General features: G+C 44.4%; 2 protein-coding genes and 1 long non-coding RNA gene across 3 annotated transcripts in view; all 3 read right to left on the bottom strand.

The window, feature by feature from the left end:
- Positions 1-1,432: 1,432 nt before the first annotated feature.
- Positions 1,433-11,605, bottom strand: LOC144587076 (vomeronasal type-2 receptor 26-like). The gene is made up of 4 exons (XM_078386424.1): positions 11,294-11,605; positions 6,306-7,121; positions 5,748-5,991; positions 1,433-4,134 (listed from the first exon to the last, which is right to left on the bottom strand). Exons 1-4 carry the CDS (start codon positions 11,603-11,605, stop codon positions 3,242-3,244), a joined length of 2,265 nt encoding a protein of 754 aa, XP_078242550.1. The 3' UTR covers positions 1,433-3,241.
- An 8,982-nt stretch (positions 11,606-20,587) lies between these two features.
- Positions 20,588-21,842, bottom strand: part of LOC144587337 (uncharacterized) — a 194,143-nt gene continuing 192,888 nt past the window's right edge. Inside the window, exon 2 of the long non-coding RNA XR_013542497.1 lies at positions 20,588-20,672. This is a non-coding gene — a long non-coding RNA (uncharacterized LOC144587337). The remainder of the gene's footprint in view (positions 20,673-21,842) is intronic.
- Positions 20,588-21,842, bottom strand: part of LOC144586932 (vomeronasal type-2 receptor 26-like) — a 7,492-nt gene continuing 6,237 nt past the window's right edge. Inside the window, exon 5 of the mRNA XM_078386101.1 lies at positions 20,588-21,842. This exon is cut by the window's right edge and continues 262 nt beyond it. Within this exon, the coding sequence (XP_078242227.1) occupies positions 21,212-21,842 (631 nt within the window). The 3' untranslated portion in view covers positions 20,588-21,211.

The raw sequence follows: 21,842 nt of genomic DNA, 5'->3' as shown, positions 1-21,842 counted from the left end.
AGGTATCCCACTGGCCATATCCTGCACCCTTTCCACTTCCTCGTGCATCAAAAATGGAATAAACCCCGGAGTCTCCTTTGGCTCCGAGCCACGGATGGGTTTAGAAGTCCCGGCACCGACTTGATTCAAAACGAGGGTCATTCTTCAGTGGAGCGAAACCCATGTAGGGGCTGTGGCTGTTGCTTGCCACCAAGTCTTCTCTGTCATAGGGCAACAGCTCTTGTAAATTCTGGCTTGTGAGATCCTTTAGGGAGTCACCCATCTTGTGTTTTCTCTTCCTCTTCTCCTGCTGCCTTCTTTAGCATGACTTTCTTTTCCGCCTAGCCTTGTCTTCGCCTGATAATTGCCTTCATGGCAGGAGGCAGGGTGACACCACACTGGCCATGACTGGACCCAGAACTGGTGGAGCAGTTGCTATTGCTCAAAGTAAACCTCCTGCACCTCACACACTCCACGTTCTACTTTACTTAAGGACCCCAAAGCTGGCCAGCTTCCTGACTTGCCAGCTTGCCACTTCTGCTGATTTGGCGGAGTCTGGATCCAGGTAATCTCTAAACCCTGTGGTTGCCACAGACGTTTGCGACCGGTGAGCAGAGGCCCCGTGATGAAATGAAACCCAGAGGAACACCCCTATCTCTAGGCTACCTGCCGGACTCCCTTCTGCCCCCAGAAACCATGCCAACTGGCCTCTGTCATGCTGGATGGCCACCTGCCGGCCCTTCCAGCTGTGAGGATGCAGGCAAGAGGCGTGTGCTCCCAGATGAGGAGCATATGCCTCCTGCAGAAGGTGCCTTCATGAGAAGGATGCATCTGGCCGCAAAGCCAGGCTTGCAGGAGGGACGCCGTTATTGCAAATGTCCGTGTCACCCCAGTTCTCCATCCCCGGGGCCATTGGTGCTTTGGAGATCCTGTGGCCAGGGCGGGTCAGGGCTGTGGTGGGGCCAGAGAAAGGCAAATAACTCACAGAGATTGTGAACATGATTCTAAGGGAAAGGATACCCCCTTTGCTTTTCCCCTGCGGGAGGGCCTTCTGCATTCCAACGAGGCATAAGTGGTACTAGCTTTTTGCTTCTCGAAAATAGAAGGGATTCTTTGCAAAGGGTAACCATCTATTTAGCTGGCTGTATTGTTCAGCGGTCTAGGTATTTGACTGGGGAGCCAGAGGTTGGGAGTTTAATTCTCCACTGGGTCTCCTTGAGAGTAGAGCCAGCCCTGGGTGGCCTCGAGCCAGCTGCACAGTCCCAGAAAATGCCCCCAGAAGAAGGGATTAGGACTCTCCACCAAGGAAAACCTGAAAAGGGTCACCATGAATAGTGGCACATGATGATGGTGGTGGTGGTGGTCAAAAATGGGCAAGAAATGGAGAACTAGAAGGAGACACTCTGTTGGGCCAAACATGGTTGTGTTGCCCCATGAATCCAGAAGAATAAAAGGGGAAGCGCAGATGGGAATGAAAGCCCAGAATTTATTGGTACACCGTGGAACACCGACTCACACAATTCGGCTGTTGAAAATAATGTCGCAGGAAGTCATGTAAACACACATACACACATGTATAAAAATGCAAACATACAAAGCAAGAGAGAACGAGCATCACGGATGTCAAATTTCTGTTAAGCTCAGACCACAAAACTGGACTTTAAGGCAAAGCAAATGATGGTCTTCAAAATCGTGAAAATGGTGAAACACTCACCAGGGTGAATCTAGATGTGCACTAGTTAGATAAATTCCCGGGCTGTTCACCAGGTATGTTAGAAGATTCAATTATCTCGTAAAAAAGGGGGGGGAACCCCACACAGCCTAGAGTTTAGAAATGTGGGATAATGTACTCTGCATCCATGATTCACATAGCCAGGAAGTGGTATGATATTGCATCACAATATCGTGCCGGTGATGCCAGCAGGAAAAAGGATGCCAAACTTTACAAAGCAAAGGGCAGCCTGAACGTTGACAGTACCAATGGCAGCCATCAAGATGGTGTACGTGATACCCTCTTGGGTTCACAAAGTCACACCAAGCAAGGGGAAATCCCAGAAGCTGACATCCTTTTTTCATCAGATAATAACTTCTCACACAAACACAAAGTGATTGTTCAGGGCTGGTTTTTGACAAGTGTGAGTGGTAGTTCAAGACCGTGTCCCGTAGACCATCCTGACTGCTGCCGTTGATGGTGTCATCATTCTGGTTTCCCTTTGCTATCAAAACCTTGAAATCCTTTTTCCTTCTGGCAGTGTGGGCACAACATCATACATCAAAACTGGGCTGTTTCCATTTGAATCATGGATACAGAAGCACAATATCCCACATTCATAAACTGGAGGTTTTCTGAAGTACTACAGGAGCTGATTTTCCCCTTTGAAGACTTGTGTCAGGAGCCAGGTGTCAGAGAACTTGAGTTCACTGAAAGCACTCAAGACTTGGATAGACACAACTGCTCTGTGCTGTTGTGATGCAGAAAAAAATTGAACATGCCTAAATTGTGTGCTAGTTCCCTGGAGACAAATGGCAAAATCTCCCCTTTTTGGAGGACCATCACTCCATTACTTCCATTAAAGCAAGCCTGTGACCTTTCATTGACTTCCAAACATCTTTGGAACACATGCTGGTAAGCCTGTTCCACACATGCTCAGTCTTATAACAAAGTGCTTGGTTTTTTTCCTTTTGAAAGGCTTTTTTGGAAGATCAATAGTTGAGGCCCTGCAGCCTGGATCCCTTCCAGATTAAAAACTCAGGAAGGGCCAACTAATCTCTTTCAAGACTGGTCTTTACAATTTGTCTGAGCAGTTTTAAATCTGGGGATAATTAGGGTTGCTGGTTACTACACAGAGAGGGAACCATATTTTTAAAATCAAAACTGGAAACATTTTTCTCCAAACGACCCCAAATTCTGCACACAGCAAGAACAGTGCTTAATTGGGTGCTCATTTGAACTTCAATTTCATTCCGTTACCTAATGGAAAATGAATTTTAAAAAATTAACCTCAGTTTCAAAGTTGTTTGAGGTGTATCCCTTTTTTCCCTTGTAGAATATTGATTGGAAATCAGATGACGACAGAGTGACAAAGAAACAGCATGAAGGAGAATGAAATTTATTGAGCAGTTTACTGATGTAGGTATATGAGATGTTTTACAAAAGTACCATGAAATGGCCCGGCTTCCCAAGACAAACACGTGGGTTTTATTTCTGCTGTGATGAACAAAGACAGTTTTAAAATAATATCTAAAGAACCATGTGTCCCCTTCAATTTTTGAGATGCTCTTTGGTGTTCAGGTGAGGCATCACAACAATAACATAACACTTGGGGATGAAGATGCAGCCCAGGAGGCCAGCGCTGGAGGCCAAGATGGAGAAGACCTGCACGGCCACCATGAACTTGCCCCTGGTGCTCAGGTAGGCGGGCACAAAAGACGCCCAAACGCTGCAGAAGACCAGCATGCTGAAGGTGATCAGCTTGGCCTCGTTGAAGGCCCCAGGCAACCTCCTGGCCAGGAAGGCCACCGTGAAGCAGACGGCAGCCAGGAAGCCCAGGTAGCCGAGGGAGGTGTAGAACATGGCCACAGACCCCTCGTTGCATTGGAGGGTGATCTCCCCAGGCTGGGAGTGGAGGTCAGCATCCGGGAATGGAGGAGAGGTCCCCAACCAGATGGAGCAGATGACCATTTGACCACCAGAGCAAGAAAGGATGATGGCGTTGGCCAGACTCTTTCCCAGCCATCTCCTGGCCCTGTTCCCAGGCTTGGTGGCCAGGAAGGCTAGCACCACCGTGATGGTTTTGGCCAACACCGAAGAGACGGCAATGGAGAAGATGATGCTGAAGGCCGTTTGTCGGAGGAGGCAGGTGGCTTTCCTTGGCTGGCCGATGAAGAGGAAGGAGGAGAAGAAGGAAAGCAGGAGGGAGATGAGAAGAATGTAGGAGAGGTCCCGGTTGTTGGCTCTGACCAGTGGAGTCTCTTGGTTCTTGATGAAGATTCCTAACACAGAAATTGTGATGATGGAGAAAAACAGGGCAAAAGAAACCAGGATGATCCCCAAATATTCCTTGTAAGAGAGGAAGGTTATGTCCTTGGGGATACACCAATCGTGGTCCTTATTTGGATGCTGATCTTCCGGGCATTTAGTGCAATGATCCGCATCTGGAAGAAAGGAGGAGGTAAGGGGGAAATTTACAAGACCTTCCTCTGGTGCCACCCCAAAGCCACGTCTGTCGGAATAGACTATAGCCAATGCAGAGGGAAGCACTGGATTGGATTTGAGTGTCTTGGTTTGTGTTTGTTGTATTACTCTCCCTGGAAACTTGGGTAACTGTGCTCTATTCCCTTTCTTAAGCTAAGGGTGCATAAGTTGCATGTGGCTGTCGATTGAGCTCACAAAGGCTCTACTGAACATCCATCAAATAGCGGTGAGTGAGGAAAGACTTCTAACGGTGGTGCCAGAATAGTAACTCTAATCACCATGATTAAAATTGTATTAGAACTATCCAGGCATTATCCTCCCTGATCTTTAAGACCGATCTTGATTGCAACAGGACCACATTTTGCCTGACACTAATATCAGTGGAGGGAATACCATTTGGGGGGGGGGGGACAAACTATACCTTATAGGCAGTTCATCATTGAAGAGAATTCCTTGACTGCCAAAAGCATCTAATTACCACAGCATGAGATATTTCCCATTCTCTGTAGTTTGGGGTTTGTGATTTCCCTAAATCTATTGCACAGCCTTATCTGGGATAGATTTTTTTATCCCTCAGGATGCTTTATGGACTCTTTTCTTGGATTCACGGGAAGTGGTCCAGATCCCCTCTGTGTCACCTACCTTCATGGCTAGAAATAGTCCCTTCAGCACAGAGTGAACAGCCATAGCAGCAAATGGTCTTCCCTTCTTCAACCACCCTGGAGTATCCCGGATGACAACTCTTTGTACACCTGGAACCAGGGAGGGGCTGCCCTCCCAAAAAAAAAAACAAAAAAAACAAGACTGATCAAGGAAAGAACAAGCAGTTCTGTCTGCCGTCAGAGGAGGGGAAGGGATCCAATGGGAAGGTCAGTCTTCAGCCTGGCTTTACACCCCTTGCCGTTCATGTTTGATCAGCCAAAGACCTCTTTCGGGACTGAGTGGAAGCGGAGACGAATGTCAACTGCAGAAGGGAAGAGCTAAGCTATGAGAAGAACAAACTATTCCTAAAAATAGATCTGATTTTTCAGGGGCTTCCAAAGGAAGTTCATGAGTGGGGTGGGGAAGCATTTTATGGATTATGGAGAAGAAATTCAATTAAATCAGAGCAGACATTTTACTTGTAAGGACATTGAATGCTTCGTCACGAAAAGCCCCTTGTGTACAATTCTGGCTGATGAGCCTGATGACAGGCTCCAGCTACAGAAATTATTTCCACTAACAATTCTGAGATATTATGAGGTCCTCTGGGATGTTATCAGATCTCCTGCCTTGGGGAGGGGGTTGGACTAGAAGACCTCCAAGGTCCCTTCCAAGAGGCTGCCAGGAATCACGGAATCCTTTTAGTGAACTCACCATGTGGGTGAAAACCAGTGGTGTAAACCCACGGATTTTTCTTATTTTTCTCTAACAGAAAATTTCAGCTTGTACCTAATCTTTCCTTATTATTCAGATATATATTTTAACTGATGCATACTATGTGAGGTCTCATGGAGTCTTAAATTCGAACCTGCAAACCACCCAGAACAATTAATTAAAAGGAATAAATTAAAATAAGCATGGATGATGTCACCAGATCGACCCACCTGGCTAAACAAGGGGAGCCATTCGGGGGTGTCCGGGTCGAGGGTGAATTTTATGGCTCCCGATGCCTGGCCCTCCACCTTCCCAAACTTTACAGCATGGAAGGACTGGTTCTTGGGAAGGACCATCCAGTTCACAGCATCAAAGTAGGCTCCCAGTTCCCCCTTCTCGTTCAGAAACACCCCATCCATGGAAGTGTTGTAGAAGTGGGCGTTTCCCAAGAAAGGGTGAAGCTGGAAAGACAAAGAGAGAAAAGGAGGGCATTTGGAAAAGAGAAAAACGAGCAGGGTGCCTCACTTATTCTATCCATGGGAGGTCCAATGACGACCCTGTCTTTATTTCCATGAGATTTCTATCATTGCGATTTTGTCCTTTATTCCAGGCAGGTTCGAGTCATACCCGGCTATTTTCATCACTCCTCTACCTGCTTTTGGGATCTATATTCTAACCACTATAAAACCGACAATTCATCTGCATCTGAAAAACCCAGAAACGGAAAGACTGGCAGTCATGGAGAGCCACAGGATCTGAGATGGGAAAGCCATACCTGCCACGGCTGCATTCTTGGGTGTCCCAGCCTCTGGCCACCCAACCGGGCCATCCGCCTGAGTCCATATGATGACAGTGCAGCCTTCAGGGCCCTTGCCACTGCGTGGGCCAGGTTGTAAATAGCGTAGTTGTCTATCGAAAGAGTTTCCTCAACCCATTTTCTGGGCAGGGCCCCCAGCCTCTCTGCTTCTTGGCACCTGAACCGCTCTTTCACGGACAACGGATGCTTGGAATGGGAGCAGGTAAATGAGCTCGTGCCAAATTCCCACGTAGCAGGAAAAAAGAGGTCAAAATCTTCATGACTTGCCCTTTTCTCTCTATGGATGAGGAAGGAGAAAAAGCCATAGATCTCCGGAGAAGACAGAACATCGTAAGACAAGGTCATCGTGAGGTCCCACACGGCAGTCGTGATCCAGACTTTCCCCACGGGGAACTTTGTCTTGCCTACAGTGTGATGTAGCAAAATTATTATGGTAGCATAGAAGAAGCGGATCTCCCCATAGTAAATGAATATCCTGGCCTTCTTCCAATTAATCAATAGATCTCGAGGTATTTCTATGACTTGTTTCTGGACCGGAGTCCGAAGTGAGAAAGCTGTGCATATGGCATTGCTAAGGAGCAAGGTGGTCATTGTCTGTATGAATCGTTCCCCATCGTCAGAGTCTGGTGTGATGAGGCCGACCCAGTTCCACCTGAAATGCAGCAGCAATTGGACGATCCCGAGATACTGGTGTGTGTCTTTGGGGACCATCCGGTAGATGAATGGGAACTGGGTTCTATCGTGAAGAAGGTGGGACCCAAAGCTGTAACTGACCTAAAGCAAAAAAAGGGAGAGAAGAGTCTTCTGGCCCCAGAGGAATTCCGTATGTCAACCGGTCCATCTCCATCCCTTTCGGCTCAATCTGTACAGTCCCTTCCCCCACCCTCTTATTAATTTATTCATTCATTTATTTGTTTGATTTATATAACCACCCATCTATTATGTGGCCACTCTGCGTTGTTCACAAAACAAAAGTAACACCCATTAAATACAAGTACAGTGGTGCCTCGAATGATGACGTTAATTCGTTCTGCGAAAATCGCTGTAAAATGAAAACGTTGTCATGTGATTTTAAAAAGCCCATAGAAACACATTAAACCTCGATTAATGCGTTCTTAGGGGCTTCAAACTCATCGTCCAGCGAAGATCCCCCATAGTGCAGCCATTTTCGCTGCCTATGCAGTGAGAAATCCGTGCCAGAAAACAGCAGGTGGCCATTTTTTTTACCCGGTGGCCATTTTGAAACCACCGATCAGCTATGCGAAAATCATCGCTTTGCGATGATCGGTTACCAAAACGGGACCAATCATCGCAAAGTGAAATTCCCCCATAGGGAACATCGTTTTGCGATTGCTTTTGCGACCACAAAACCATCAATGTAAAGCGATTTCGTTGTCAACGGAGCGCTCGTAATGTGAGGCACCACTGTGAATGATAAAAAATAATATACCAACTTCAGACATTATAAGATGCACTCTAAACCATTTCAGTTTAAAATATATTCTATAAAAAAAGAAACATCTAGTATGGCCGTAGTTAATAGCATTACTAGTTGTTGGCTTAGAAGAGGAGCTTTCCCCCCAAAATGGGGAACAGGAATCTTGGTTGAGACTGAACTTTGTTGTTGTTTAGTCGTTTAGTCGTGTCCGACTCTTTGTGACCCCATGGACCAGAGCACGCCAGGCCCTCCTGTCTTCCACTGCCTCCTGGACTCAGGTCAAATTCATGTTGATATCTTAGATGACACTCTCCAACCATCTCATCCTGTGCCTGAAGATAATCACATGAAATCGATTTAAGAAATACAGAGCAATTTAGAGAGATGGGACAAATTACAGTTATCGTTGATGGGAAGAATTGCAACTATTAAAATCAATGTCTTGCCAAAAATTTTATTTTTATTTCGGACAATCCCTATAATACTAAAACAGTCCTTTTTTTCAAGAACTCAACAAGATAATTATGAGATTTGTATGGCAAGGTAAAAAACCAAGAATTAAAATTAAAGCAATGCAAGATGCCAAACAGAGGGCCGGTTTGGGTCTTCCGGATTGGATTCTGTATTATAGATCCTGCGTGCTAGACTGGATGAAAGAATGGATAACTTTGGGGAATGATAGATTACTCAACCTGGAAGGACATGATTTGCAGTTCAGTTGGCATGCTTTTCTTTGGTATAAAAAAGATTAAGAACAAAAACCTTTTAAGGGACATATGATAAGAAGAGCTTTATTAGGAACCTGGACAAAGAATATTCAACAAATCTACCAAAGAATACCAGCATGGGTATCACATATAGAGGCCTTTACACAACCTAATCTTATGACGAAAGCGAAGCTCCTAAGATATCAAGATTTATTGGAAAAGGACTGTGAGCTAAGGTCTAAAGAAGAGCTAGAAACACAGAATATATACATTGGTGGTCCAGAGCACAGCTAGAATCCAGATATAGCAAAGACAAAATAGAGGGTTTCTATTTAGAACAAAGGACATTTGATAAAGCCTTATTAGGCTCAAAAGATAAAATAATTAAGAAAATGTATAATCATTTGTTAGAAATTAAAATGCAAGATGAGAGGATATGATTAAGTCGGCACAAAATATAGGAGATAACATTGATACTGATCAATGGTTGCAAAAAGCAGTTAATTTTAAAGTGAACATATATAAGATGTACTACAGATGGCATATGACTCCAGAAAAATTGTCAAAGATATATACAGATGTATCAAATATCTGTTGGAAATGTGAAACACATGTGGGAAGCTACTATCATATGTGGTGGACTTGTAGTGAAACAATATTGGATAGGAGAGCATGCTGTGTTACAACAACTATTACCAGGAAAATATAGATAAAACAAAGAAATGTATAGTTATATAGATAGTCACTACAGCTAGAATTCTTTATGCTAAAAATTGGAAAAGTCAGGTGGTACCGAAACAAGAAGACCTTACGGAGATGATAAAGGAAACAGCAGAAATGCACATTTTATTTATTTATTTATTTGATTTATACCCCGCCTATCTGGTCTATTCGACCACTCTAGGCGGCTTATCAGAAGTAATTACAAAAGGCAACTAAAAGATGGGAATTATTTTACAAATGGTTAGAGTGCTCGAATAACATAGCTCAAAATGTGAATTAAAATATGTAAGGCAGAAAATAGTAGAATAATGTTTTATTTTTTTCATGTACAACCATATACATTGATTCAAATACAGTCATGTCATCTTATTCTGGTTGCTCCGCAATGGTGGAGGGTGGGATTTCACTCAACTGGGATTTATTTTTGGTGTAGGGCCTATACGTATTACGAGTATCCTGAAAAAATCATGCTAGGGCTTATTTTCAGGTTAGGTCTTATTTTGGGGGAAAGAGGGTATCACGATCATGAGGTACAATACGGAGGCTGAACGCAGGGAGTTGGACTCACCCTGGCTTTCATGAACCTCAAAACATCAAGCACTGGCCATTCTTCTTATCATTATTATTGTTTGCAGCCATGCAAACTAAGGGTGGGGTCAACCCTGAACCCTTTAGGGGTTCTCCCCCATAAATACCTTACCACCACCCCAAGACCACCTCTCAAGGGTCATCAGACTCTTTAAAGGAATGGATATTTGTGAGACAAGAGGCTAGTCGGGGGGCCTTGCTCACCTGAGTGCTGTCCCTTCTCACCAAGGAAACAGCGAGTGGAGGGAAAAGAGAACTCCAGTTGACTCTGGAGAAAGTCCCTGAGGAGTCCTTACCAGAAGAGATAGGGCTTGACAGGGATGGGAGTAAAAGAGGGACAAGAGAGAAGTGAATGGCGAGTACAGGAGAGGAGGAAGAAGGAAGGAGGGAGAATGTCTGGGAGATCTTGGAACCCGGGAGAGGTGCCTAGTGGGAAGATCTCATTGGAGACGTGTCCGTGCACTCGTTGCCGGTATCGACGGGTGCAACGCTAAAGGAATGGACACTGCCTGAGTTACCAGGACTTTGGAACTCTAGTTATCACAACCCTTTGGTGTTTGAAGAAAGGAAACCCCTTTCCACCGCATTGGAGGAAGGAGACTGTCATGCACCCATTCCCCTGTTTGTTTCTCCACACAACCCAGGTTCTCTCTTGGGAGTGACAATTTTTCCCCTCCCTTTTCCGCTGCCACCAGAGGATTTCTCCTCACTATATCAAATATAACTCTTCAAATCAGTGTTATTCAATAAAACAATGTTTATTAAAGTGTTCATAAGTAAATCATGTAAAGTAAATCATGGATGGTCTTATTTTATTCATGCAATCACTTGTACTTTTATAACATTTATATTTGATTAGATAGAATCATGTCAATCCACGTATTTATTCATTTCATATCTTATTCTCTATCTCTTTAATCTTCTCTAACACAAGACTGGTCCTAACTGCTTAAACTGCTTTTCTCCAACTCATATCCCTAAATTCTCTCTAACTGAAACTCTAACTGAAATCCTCTCTAACTGCTCTTTAACTGACTTCCATTCTCTTATATATCCTTAGTCCTGCCTTTTCTGTACAGCCATTGGCTCCTGAATCAGGCTTCCATTGTGATGGACAGGAGTGGTTCCAGACCTGTCCGTCACAGAGACTTTTCACCAATTTAGGACAATGGTTTATATGTTAATTCCAAATTCTAAATGTTCCACCATTACCACTGCAAATGTTGTCAAGTGAAATTACTGGGGAAAGCAAAGAAATCCATGCTACCAACAGCGAACCCTCATACTATTGCAAAATATTAAATTCAAGCACTGGTTGTGATTGGTCTTACCTTTCCCTCTAAATTTTTGCTTATCCAAAGTTCTTTTGCTGTTTAATTTCATTCCAAATCTCAAGATTTCCCCTTCTTTCTTTTCTTAGATTCCACCTCCTGCTTCACATTTCCCGTCAATGGAGGACTAAACTATAGAGCAGGGGATTCCCGAAGTACCTGTGGGATTTTGTAGAGGCCGGTCAGGGTGGAAATCTCTTTGGAAATCTCTGATTCCTGCCCTTCAAGGAGGGCAAGGAGATCCTCCCTTTGCCCACAGGAGTAGTTGGGGATGTTGGCTTTCCCGGTGGAGAGGAGGTCCGCCATCACTGCGTACGTCGTCCCCACATCGAAATAGTTGTCGTAGACGTTGTAGCCGAGGGTGAGGTTGGGCAAGAGGCTGGGATTCTGGTTGACGTCCCGGACGGCAAAAAGGAAGGAGAGGGTGCGCCAGTAGTTCGTGAGCCCATTCCTGCAAAGTGCCCATCCCATTGTGTTGCCATCATTCCAGGGGTCATTAAAAACAACTTTTATAATGTCTTGAACCTTATAGCCTTTTCCTCTTTTGGGGGGCAGGACTGTGGCGGGGTGTCGTAAATTGATTTGCTGGCTACCTCAGGGCTTCAGACGGAATTTGGTCTGGGTGGAGTGATTTGTGTCTCATCCCCTCATCCTGAGCGATATGGGGCAGGTGGATCTGGCCCAGCCACATTTGGTGTCCACAAACACGTAGGGGGTGGACCACATCCTGGATGAGTCCCACACAGTGGAGGGTAGCCTTCGGGTCCCGGAGGGGCAGATTCCTTGGAGGAGGACTCGATCTGTGGATTCTGGGCTCTTGCTAGTCCCTCGGACCAAGGTGGCTAATTCCAGACTGAGAGCATTTTCTCACCTGGCCCCGAAATTATGGAATTCCCTTCTGCAATACTTTCGTGTGGAACTAGAGTTGGGCAAATTCAAACGAGACCTAAAAACCTATTTGTTCAATCTGGAACCATAGGGGTTGACCGTGGAAATTGGCAATTATTGGGATAGAATTGCTGTACTTCAATTATTATATTCGTATTATAACTATTTTGATTGTTTATTGCCTTATGGCCTTATTGGATGATAATTGTTTTCTGTGTGTTTTTTATTATTGTAATTATGTTATAGTTGCATTTTAATTGTTTTTAACTATTGGAATGCGCTCTGGTATAGAGCACATTTTATTATTATTATTATTATTATTATTATTATTATTATTATTATTATTATTATTATTATTATTATTATTATTATTATTATTATTATTATTATTATTATTATTATTATTATTATTATTATTATTATTATTATTATTATTATTATTATTATTGCTATTGCTATTGCTATTGCTATTACTATTACTATTACTATTATCCAGCTTTTGACGTCTGGTGTGGAGCAACAGTGTGTGAGAAATATGCCTGCACCCATGTTCAGCTGATGAATTTGTAAATGACCTCAAATACTCCAGGACATTCAGCTTCAGCTCTGGTAGGTAAGAAACCGGATGATATAGCAGACACTAAAGAGAGGAGGGAAGGTCCAAACTTTCAAAACCGTAACTTCCCTGGGATGTGTTCTTGGGTTCTTTCAAGTTTGCTGTTTTAAAAATCATGTCTGCCTTTTTAGATTCCGCTCTTGTCTCAGCTGCAAAGAAATTGAAAATACATTCAAGTCTGACTCAGGCAGGTCAGAAATCCCGATTTATCTGAATCTGTTGCACAGACTGATTGTCCTGGATTATTTGCACAGGTCGAATGTCCTGGATTATTTGAGTTTCTTTACAAATTCGCCAGCGGAACATGATGGGCACAGGCATATTTCTTATGCCGTTGCCCCACACGGAAGTCAAAAGCTGGCTCTCACCCCTCCAGGTCCTGACTGCAAATCTCCACTGTGTGGGACATCCCCCATGTGTCTTTGGACGTGCCTGGGGGGGGTGAATCCACCTGCCCTTCAAAGCTGGTCTGTTCTTGCTCAGAAGAAGGTCTGTGCAGAAGAACCAACTCTGCCACCCAGAAAAGCCATCCGTTTCGGAACTTCATTTTATTTTATTTATTCAAAATATTTTTACCCCTGCCTTTCTCCCAAAAAGGACTCAAGGCAGCTTACATCATAAAAAGACAGATATTAAAGCTAACAACAGTGAGCATACAAATACTAAAAATGTTTTTTTTTTAAATATATGGGCTATAAACAAAATGAATGGCAAAAGATATGCAAAAGTATAAGGTATAACAATCCATTTCCAGAACCCCACTCAGGCAGCCAGGAAAAGCTTGCCAGAAGAGAAAGGTCTTTGCCCGCTTGCGGAAGGATAGCCAAGATGGGGCCCCCAGTGGCATGGAGTTCCAGAGTCTCCTGTGAGGTGGCAGGACAGAGCGAAGGGTCTCTCCTGATGGATCTTTCCTACCTTCTTAAAATCCTTCAAATTCCAAACTTTCCACTTCCCAACTCGAAATGGGACAAGACCAGCTTAACCAGACAATGCTTTTTTGGTTCCCGCAAAAGTCACACAGAGGTGCGTGAGGTCTTGCAGAATGCGTCCTCAGGCAAAGATGGTCTAAAATTTCAGGGCACAGGAGGTGAGTGCGGTCACAGCCAGAGCCAGAGTTGTCTGGCGGGTATTTCTCTGTCTGTCCTCTCCATGCCTCTGGAAACCTCACCTGGAACCCCTCAACCCCGGGTCTGTCCCTCGCCTGGAAGGAGGAAACCTGTCCCTTCGCTTGGCTTGGGCAAGGGATACAGAAAAGCAAGGATCAGTTTTCTGCTTACATAGAAAAACCTAAACGACCCTCTTGCTGCCCCGAAAAATACCTCAAATTATGAACAAAAATATTCGTAGTTGAGGGGGAAAGCTGATCTTCCATGTGCATCATATCATCACTTTAAAAAATTTGATTTCAAACATGCTAAACTCAAATCAAAAATGCTTTCCCCCCCCCCATAATTCACAGTCAAACTTACCTAAAAACTCTTGAAACAGGAGGTGCCGTGAAGTTGAGGGGCTGAAGAGTAGTAGGCCTTGCTGATATCACTCCGCCAATGTGGAAGTCCCCTGGCTTGTAAAAATTCATGGGTTGCTTGGGGTCCCTTGCCAAGCTCAGAGGGCATTTCTCCTTCTCCCTCCCAGATGCTGCCCGGGGCAGCAGGAGCAGCAGCAGCAACAGAAGCAGCAAGAGCCTCCTGCAAGGGTTGCCCGTGGCCATGACTTTCCTCCCGAAAGGCTGCGTTGGCCAAGACAGCTGTCTGGAAGGCAGGAGAGGCCGCCTCGTGCAGGACCGGCGCTGGGCTAAGGGCTAAGCTTCTGCTCAAAAGATTGGACCATTGAGGGCAACCTGGGGCTCGGTTCAGCAACTCCCTTCTAGACCACCCTCCGGCTGAGTGTCCAAAAGGGGTGGGTGTGTTTTTGTACACTTGACGTTATCTTGTTTTGCTCCTGCTGGTCGAGTCGTCCCTGGACCCAAAGGAGAACTTCTGAGAGAGAGGAAAGTTTTCCTTCTACTTTGGGAAGTTGGAGGAAAACAAAGCAAATAACCATGATTTCGATAATGACACGGTGGAGGCTCAGCTCTGCGCCATCCTGACGAGCCCCAGGGCCAGAGGTGGAGAAAAACATGTTTCTGAGAATTCAGTTGTGGGTCTCCATCTTTATAATTCTCTAGAGATGGACCAGCACAAGCCGGATGTGTCTGCCTGGAAGTTTCTGAAGTTTGCTTGCCTCTGTGTCCCACCATTGAGAAGGAAGGAGGAGGGTGTGAAGGTTTCATGATGGAAAGAAGAGGATGGACCTGCCTCTTCTACCATAGTGCAACAACTCACATATTAATTTGGTCCTGTGTGGGCTGCTACGTCTTCCCCACTCCTTACTCTAGTACGTTGGTAGGGGGTGGGACCTTTTCTCTTCTAAGGGTTTCCCAAGAGCTACCATGTTGAATTTTAGGACCTCCCCCCTAATTACATCATTTTGCAGGATGCAAGGAGGAGGGAAGGAATCCAGTTGGATTTCCTGTCCATGTTCAGCCAAAACCGGTGGGGACCTAAGCATGAAAAGGTGGTGGCGACGGGCGGATTGTCTGGTCCTTATTGTCTAAAAGGAACTTTTTAAAGCTCTGCATGATAACAACACCCAGTAGAGTGGTCGTATAGACCAGATGGGTGGGATACAACTCAAATCATATCAAATAAATAAATAAATAGATGCTCTACTGCTCTCACTTGGTATGAGACATCCTCCCAACATGCATCCGAATGACATACAACTTTGCCAAGCATTGCTTTTGTTGTTTTTGCATGGCCTCATGTTGCCTCTGACGTGTGGTGGTCTGATAGACGCAATGTCTATGAAATGGCATGAGAAAGCCGTGGTCTCTCACAGTGCAAATATCCCAGGAAAATCCCATGATGAAACAGTAACCCAGGCTGTTTGACAGCATTTTCAAAGGGTTGGGAAGTCGGATGGACAAACCCATCAGGCCGACGAGGAGCACATTGTTCATTCAGGGTCCACCAGGTTGACCAGATGAAATGGACACTTTTTTTTTTAAGGGCAGGAGAGAATGTCATTTTGAAGTCAGGGCGCGATCAGGTGCATCACCTGGTTACAATAAGAGAAAACCCTGTGGTGAAATATCATAGAACGTTCATAGGGTTGGAAGGGACCTTGGAGGTCTTCTAGTCCATCCCCTTGCCCAAGGCAGTAGACCTCGTACCAGCCCGGACAGATGGATGTCCAATCTTTTCTTGAAAATCTCCAGCAATGGGGCACCCACAACATCGCGAGGCAAGCTCTTCCACTGCTTAGTGGTTCTCGCTGTCAAGAAATTCCTCCTTATTTCCAGGTTGGATCTCCCTCCAATGAGTTTCCACCCATTCGTTCTTCTCCTACCCTCAGGAGCAGTGGAGAATAGATCAATGCCCTCTTTATTTATTTATTTATTTATTTATTTATTTATTTATTTATTTATTTATTTATTTATTTATTTATTTATTTATTTATTTATTTATTTATTTATTTATTTATTTATTTATTTATTTGATTTTTACCCCGCCCCTCTAGACCATGTCTACTCGGGGCGGGTCTACTACTGTGGTAACCCTTCAGATCTTGGAAGACTGCTATAATATCTCTCCTTGGTCTTCTCTTTGTTAAGCTCAACATCCCCAGTTCTTTCAATTGTTTTTCATAGGATTTAGTCTCCAGTCCCCTTATCATCTTTGCTGTTCATCTCTGCACCTCTTCCAGGCCTCAGCGTCTTTTTTTGTATTGTGTTGACCAGACCCAGACATAGCGCCCAAGTGCAGCCTTACCTGCACGGTATAGAGTGTTATTATCACTTCCTGTGAACTTCAAAGAGTAGAACGAGTTACCTCGGGAATTGCTGAGTGCTTCAACACTGGAGGCATACAATAAAAACTTCAACAATCACCTGGCAGATATCCTTTGATTTATATTCCTGCATTGAGCAAGGGGTTGGACTTGATGGCCTTGTAGGCCCTTTCCAACTTCACTTTTCTATGATTCTATGACACAATCCCCCTGTTGATGCAGCCTAGGACTGTGTTGGCTTTCTTGGCATCTGCAGCACACTGCTGGCTCATCCTTACGTGGTGGTCCAGCAGGACACCTAAGTCCTTCTCACAGGTACTATTGTCAAGCAAGGTACCACCTATCCTGTACCTCTGCATCTGGTTTCTCCTGCCTAAGTGCAGGACCTTACTTTCCCCCCATTGAAGTGCATCTTATTGGATAGGGCCCAATGTTCAAGTCTCTCTAGATCCTTCTGAATATTAAGTCTGTCTTCCAAAGGATTAGCAATTTGCTCCATCTTGGTGTCATCAGCAAATTTGATTAGTGCTCCTTCAATCCCCTCATCCAGGTTGTTGATGAAGATGTTGAAGTGCACTGGGCCCAAGATAGAACCTTGAGGGACCCACATACACACTTCCCTCCACATAGATGTGGTTCCATTGAGGACCACACATTGAGTGTAGTTGGTCAGCCAGCTGTAAATCCATCTGGTGCTTGCACAGTCTATCCCACTGTGTTCTATCTTGCACAGAAGCGGATAAGTCTACCTTATCAAATGCCTTACTGAAGTCTAAATATACTATATCCAATGTGTTTCTTTGGTCCCCTAATTTAGTCACTTTACCAAAGAAGGCAATAAGATTTGTTTGGCATGACAAACCCATGCTGGCTTCTAGTCATCACCTTGCTATTTTCTAGGTGCTCATAAATCTGCTGCTTGATTATTTTTTTTCCAGGATTTTCCCAGGTATTGATATCAAGCTGATTGGTCTGTAATCTCCTGGATCCATCCCCCCCCCCTTTTGAAGCTCAGAACCACATCATATGACAGAAAACAATGGGAGAAAGACGGCTTCACAAGTTCATACATCATAAGAGTGGGACCTCTTGCTCCTGAGGTTGCTATGTGTGCCATTTTTAGGTGTTTTTAGTAAGCAGAGGACAGCATCTTATAACCAGAAAACACCAATGGCTTGAAACGAACTTGTGGGAAAGTGAAAGAAGGAAGTGCTGAAGCAGGACGGCCACTGAATGTTAAGAAGACCAAAATCATGGCAAGAGAAGAAGTACACAAATTTTAACATTTGCAGTGAATGGACTGAAACAGTTAGAAATGTTTATTTACCTTGGTTCAATCATCAACCCAAATAGAGAGTGCGGCCAAGAAATCAAAAGAAGTCTAGAAAGGGCAGCAGGGAAGGAATTAGAAAAGGTCATCAAGATAAGGAGATGTCAGGATCTGGCCCATGATCGGGGTCAGTCCAACTTCTAGGCCCCTCATGAGGCTCACCTGCCTTAGAATGATAGAGAAGTGAAGTTGGAAAGGGGGCCTACGAGGTCATCAAGTCCAACCCCCTACTCAGGGCAGGAATCTGAATCAAAGCATGTCTGCCAGATGATGATCTAAGCCTTGCTGCTCCTTGAGCTTCAGAGTTCCTGTGTCCCAGTATGCCTGCATCTGCTCCGCTTCCCACCTTGGTCCCTGCTCTTGCCTCTGCTGGCCTCCTGCCTCTTGGCGCCTTGTTCCGGCTCCGTTCTCCCAGCCCTGTGCTCCCACCTCTGCTGAGTTGCAACCAACTGCACTGGGAGTGCCTTTGGATATGATTCTCTGCGTGGTGGATGGGGTCCAGGTGCTGAGGCTCCAATACTTTGGCCATCTCATGAGAAGAGAAGACTCCCTGGAAAAGACCCTGATGTTGGGAAAGTGTGAAGGCAAGAGGAGAAGAGGATGACAGAGGACGAGATGGATGCACAGGGTCATCGAAGCAACCAACATGAATTTGACCCAACTCCGGGAGGCAGTGGAAGACAGGAGGGCCTGGCGTGCTCTGGTCCATGGGGTCATGAAGAGTTGGACATGACTAAATAACTAAACAACAACAAAGCAAGAGAAGAGGAGTGTTGTTTGGATGTGAGGCAAGTTCTGATAAGCTCAGACCACAGACTGGACTTTAAGGCAGAGCAAATGCTTGTCTTCAAAATCTGGAAGTGGAACAGTCATCTGGGTGAATCCAGATTTTCACCAGCTGGATCAGTTCAAGGGCTATTCAACAGGTGCATTAGAAGATTCAATTCCTTAAAATTCTTCAAGTTCATGAACACAGGAGATTTTGCTCGGTATCCATGATTCAGAAAGTGAGAAAAGGTTCCAGTACTGGTGTCTACACACCAACATGCAAAAGGATGCCAACAAGAACATAGCAAAGGGCAGCTGACAACACCAATACAAGGCTTAACATAGTAATCTGTCATTTTACTTATTATGTAATTTAACTGTTGATCACCTGCTATTCCCCACATTTCACAAGGTCACATTTACACTATTCCCAGTTTCATCTTAGAGAAATATTGACCAATTTGGTCTGAAAATAATATTATTTTCTAAACCACATGCCTTCACATTTATATTATTGACATATTTTAATAAAGGCTTCCAGCTTTTGGTGAATTTATGCCTTTTTTCTCCTCTATATAATTTATTTTATTAGTCATTTTTTCCATCAGCATTTTGTACCATATCTTGTTCATAAACGAGTGCAATGAGAGATCTTGGGCATTTTTCCAATTTTTAGCAATCTCGGATCTTGCTGTTCCCTATAAGATTTGCTACTAATTCTTTATTTTCAAGTGTCTCATTCCCACCTGTAAATATTAAGAATAACAATAATGTTTCATTCATGTCTATTTTTTGATTAATCGGCGTCTCTAACCATCTAATTACTTCACACCAGAATGCTTCTATTTTGGGGGAAGAAATCCACATGTGTCCAAAGTTCCTTTTTGTCCACAATTCCTCCAGCATTCATCTGATATATCTTTATTAATTATGTGTAACTCTGTAGGATGTACATGCCACCAATGCTTTATCTTCAGAACCATTTCTTTCACATTTGCTGATACTAATTGATATGGATATTTATTCCATATTCCTGTCCAGGCTTCCTCAGGTATATTAATGTTTAAATTCGTTTCCCTACACTGTTTTAGCACCTCTGCCTTTTCCATATTCTTTATTTCCATATTCCATAAACATTTATCTATTAGTTATGTTAAGCTTTGTATTGGAAAGAACCTGGGAATTGTTGTTGTTGTTGTTTAGTCGTTTAGTCGTGTCCGACTCTTTGTGACCCCATGGACCAGAGCAGGCCAGGCCCTCCTGTCTTCCACTGCCTCCCGGAGTTGGGTCAAATTCATGTTGGTCGCTTCAATGACACTGTCCAACCATCTCATCCTCTGTCATCTCCTTCTCCTCTTGCCTTCACACTTTCCTAACATCAGGGTCTTTTCCAGGGAGTTTTCTCTTCTTGTGAGAAAACCATAGCTTTGACTATTCAGACTTTTGTTGGCAAGGTGATGTCTCTGCTTTTTAAGATGCTGTCGAGGTTTGTCATTGCTTTCCTCCCAAGAAGCAGGCGTCTTTTAATTTCGGGCGCTGTCACCAGCTGCAGTGAATATGGAGCCAAAGAAAGTAAAATCTGTCATTGCCTCCATATCTTCCCCTTCTATTTGCCAGGAGGTGATGGGACCAGTGGCCATGATCTTCGTTTTTTTATGTTGAGCTTCAGACCATTTTTTGCGCTCTCCTCTTTCACCCTCATTACAAGGTTCTTTAATTCCTCCTCACTTTCTGCCATCAGAGTGGTATCATCTGCATATCAGAGGTTGTTGATATTTCTTCCGGCAATCTTAATTCCGGTTTCAGATTCGGAGTTGTACTCAAATTGAGTCTGTAAGGTTCTGTATAAGATTAATTTAAAAGAGATGTTTTTTCAGGAGCTTGTTGTGCAGAGTTGTTTGTCAACGTCACAAGGTCGGACAGTCCAGAGAAAAGAGACGCAACAAAAAACACGAACTGGGAGAAGATAAGACACCTGGAGCTTAGATCATGAGAAGTTTGGGCATTGATCGGAGTCAAGATTTATTTATTTATTTATTTATTTATTTATTTATTTATTTATTTATTTATTTATTTATTTATTTATTTATTTATTTATATCCCACCTATCTGGTCGGGTCAGGACCACTCTAGGTGGCTAACAACACAGAATAAAATAAATACATATAAAACAATTTTTACATAAATAAAACATTAACCAATAATGGAAGAATACGAGGAAGAGAAGGACGTCAGGAATTATCTGATGGGAAGGCCTGCAGAAACATCCAAGTTTTTAATTGATTCTTAAAAATACCCAGCGAGGGAGCCACGCGAATCTCAGGAGGTAGGTTGTTCCAAAGGCGAGGAGCCACCGCCGAGAAGGCCCGATTTCTTGTCTTTTCCTTCCGGGCCTCTCTCGGCGTTAGGCTCCTCAGCCTCACCTCCTGGCTCGAGCGAGTGACACGGGTAGATCTTGGTGGGTGTTAAAGACTATTTGAAGACATGTTTATTTATTTAATTGATATAGACCTCCCCATTCACATGATGCACAAGGTTTACAACAAAATACAACATACAATATGGAATAATTAAAAAATTAAAATGGAATAAAACAAAGGGCACCAGAGGCCATCTCTACAATGCCATGGTCCATGTGTCCCTTTCAATTTTTGAGATGCTCTTTGGTGTTCAGGTGAGGCATCACAACAATAACATAACACTTGGGGATGAAGATGCAGGCCAGGAGGCCAGCGCTGGAGGCCAAGATGGAGAAGACCTGCACGGCCACCATGAACTTGCCCCTGGTGCTCAGGTAGGCGGGCACAAAAGACGCCCAAACGCTGCAGAAGACCAGCATGCTGAAGGTGATCAGCTTGGCCTCGTTGAAGGCCCCGGGCAACTTCCTGGCCAGGAAGGCCACCGTGAAGCAGACGGCAGCTAGGAAGCCCAGGTAGCCGAGGGTGGTGTAGAACATGGCCACAGACCCTTCGTTGCATTGGAGGGTGATCTCCCCAGGCTGGGAGTGCAGGTCAGCGTCCGGGAATGGAGGAGAGGTCCCCAACCAGATGGAACAGATGACCATTTGACCACCGGAGCAAGAAAGGACAACGGCATTGGCCAGACTCTTCCCCAGCCACCTCCTGGCCCTGTTCCCGGGCTTGGTGGCCAGGAAGGCCAGCACCACCATAATGGTTTTGGCCAACACCGAAGAGACGGCAATGGAGAAGATGATGCTGAAGGCCGTTTGTCGGAGGAGGCAGGTGGCTTTCCTTGGCTGGCCGATAAAGAGAAAG

This window comes from Pogona vitticeps, chromosome 2, assembly GCF_051106095.1.
Source record: "Pogona vitticeps strain Pit_001003342236 chromosome 2, PviZW2.1, whole genome shotgun sequence".
Lineage (NCBI taxonomy): Eukaryota > Metazoa > Chordata > Lepidosauria > Squamata > Agamidae > Pogona > Pogona vitticeps.
Note: the sequence above shows the minus strand (reverse complement) of the source record. Positions and strands in the feature narration are given on the sequence as shown.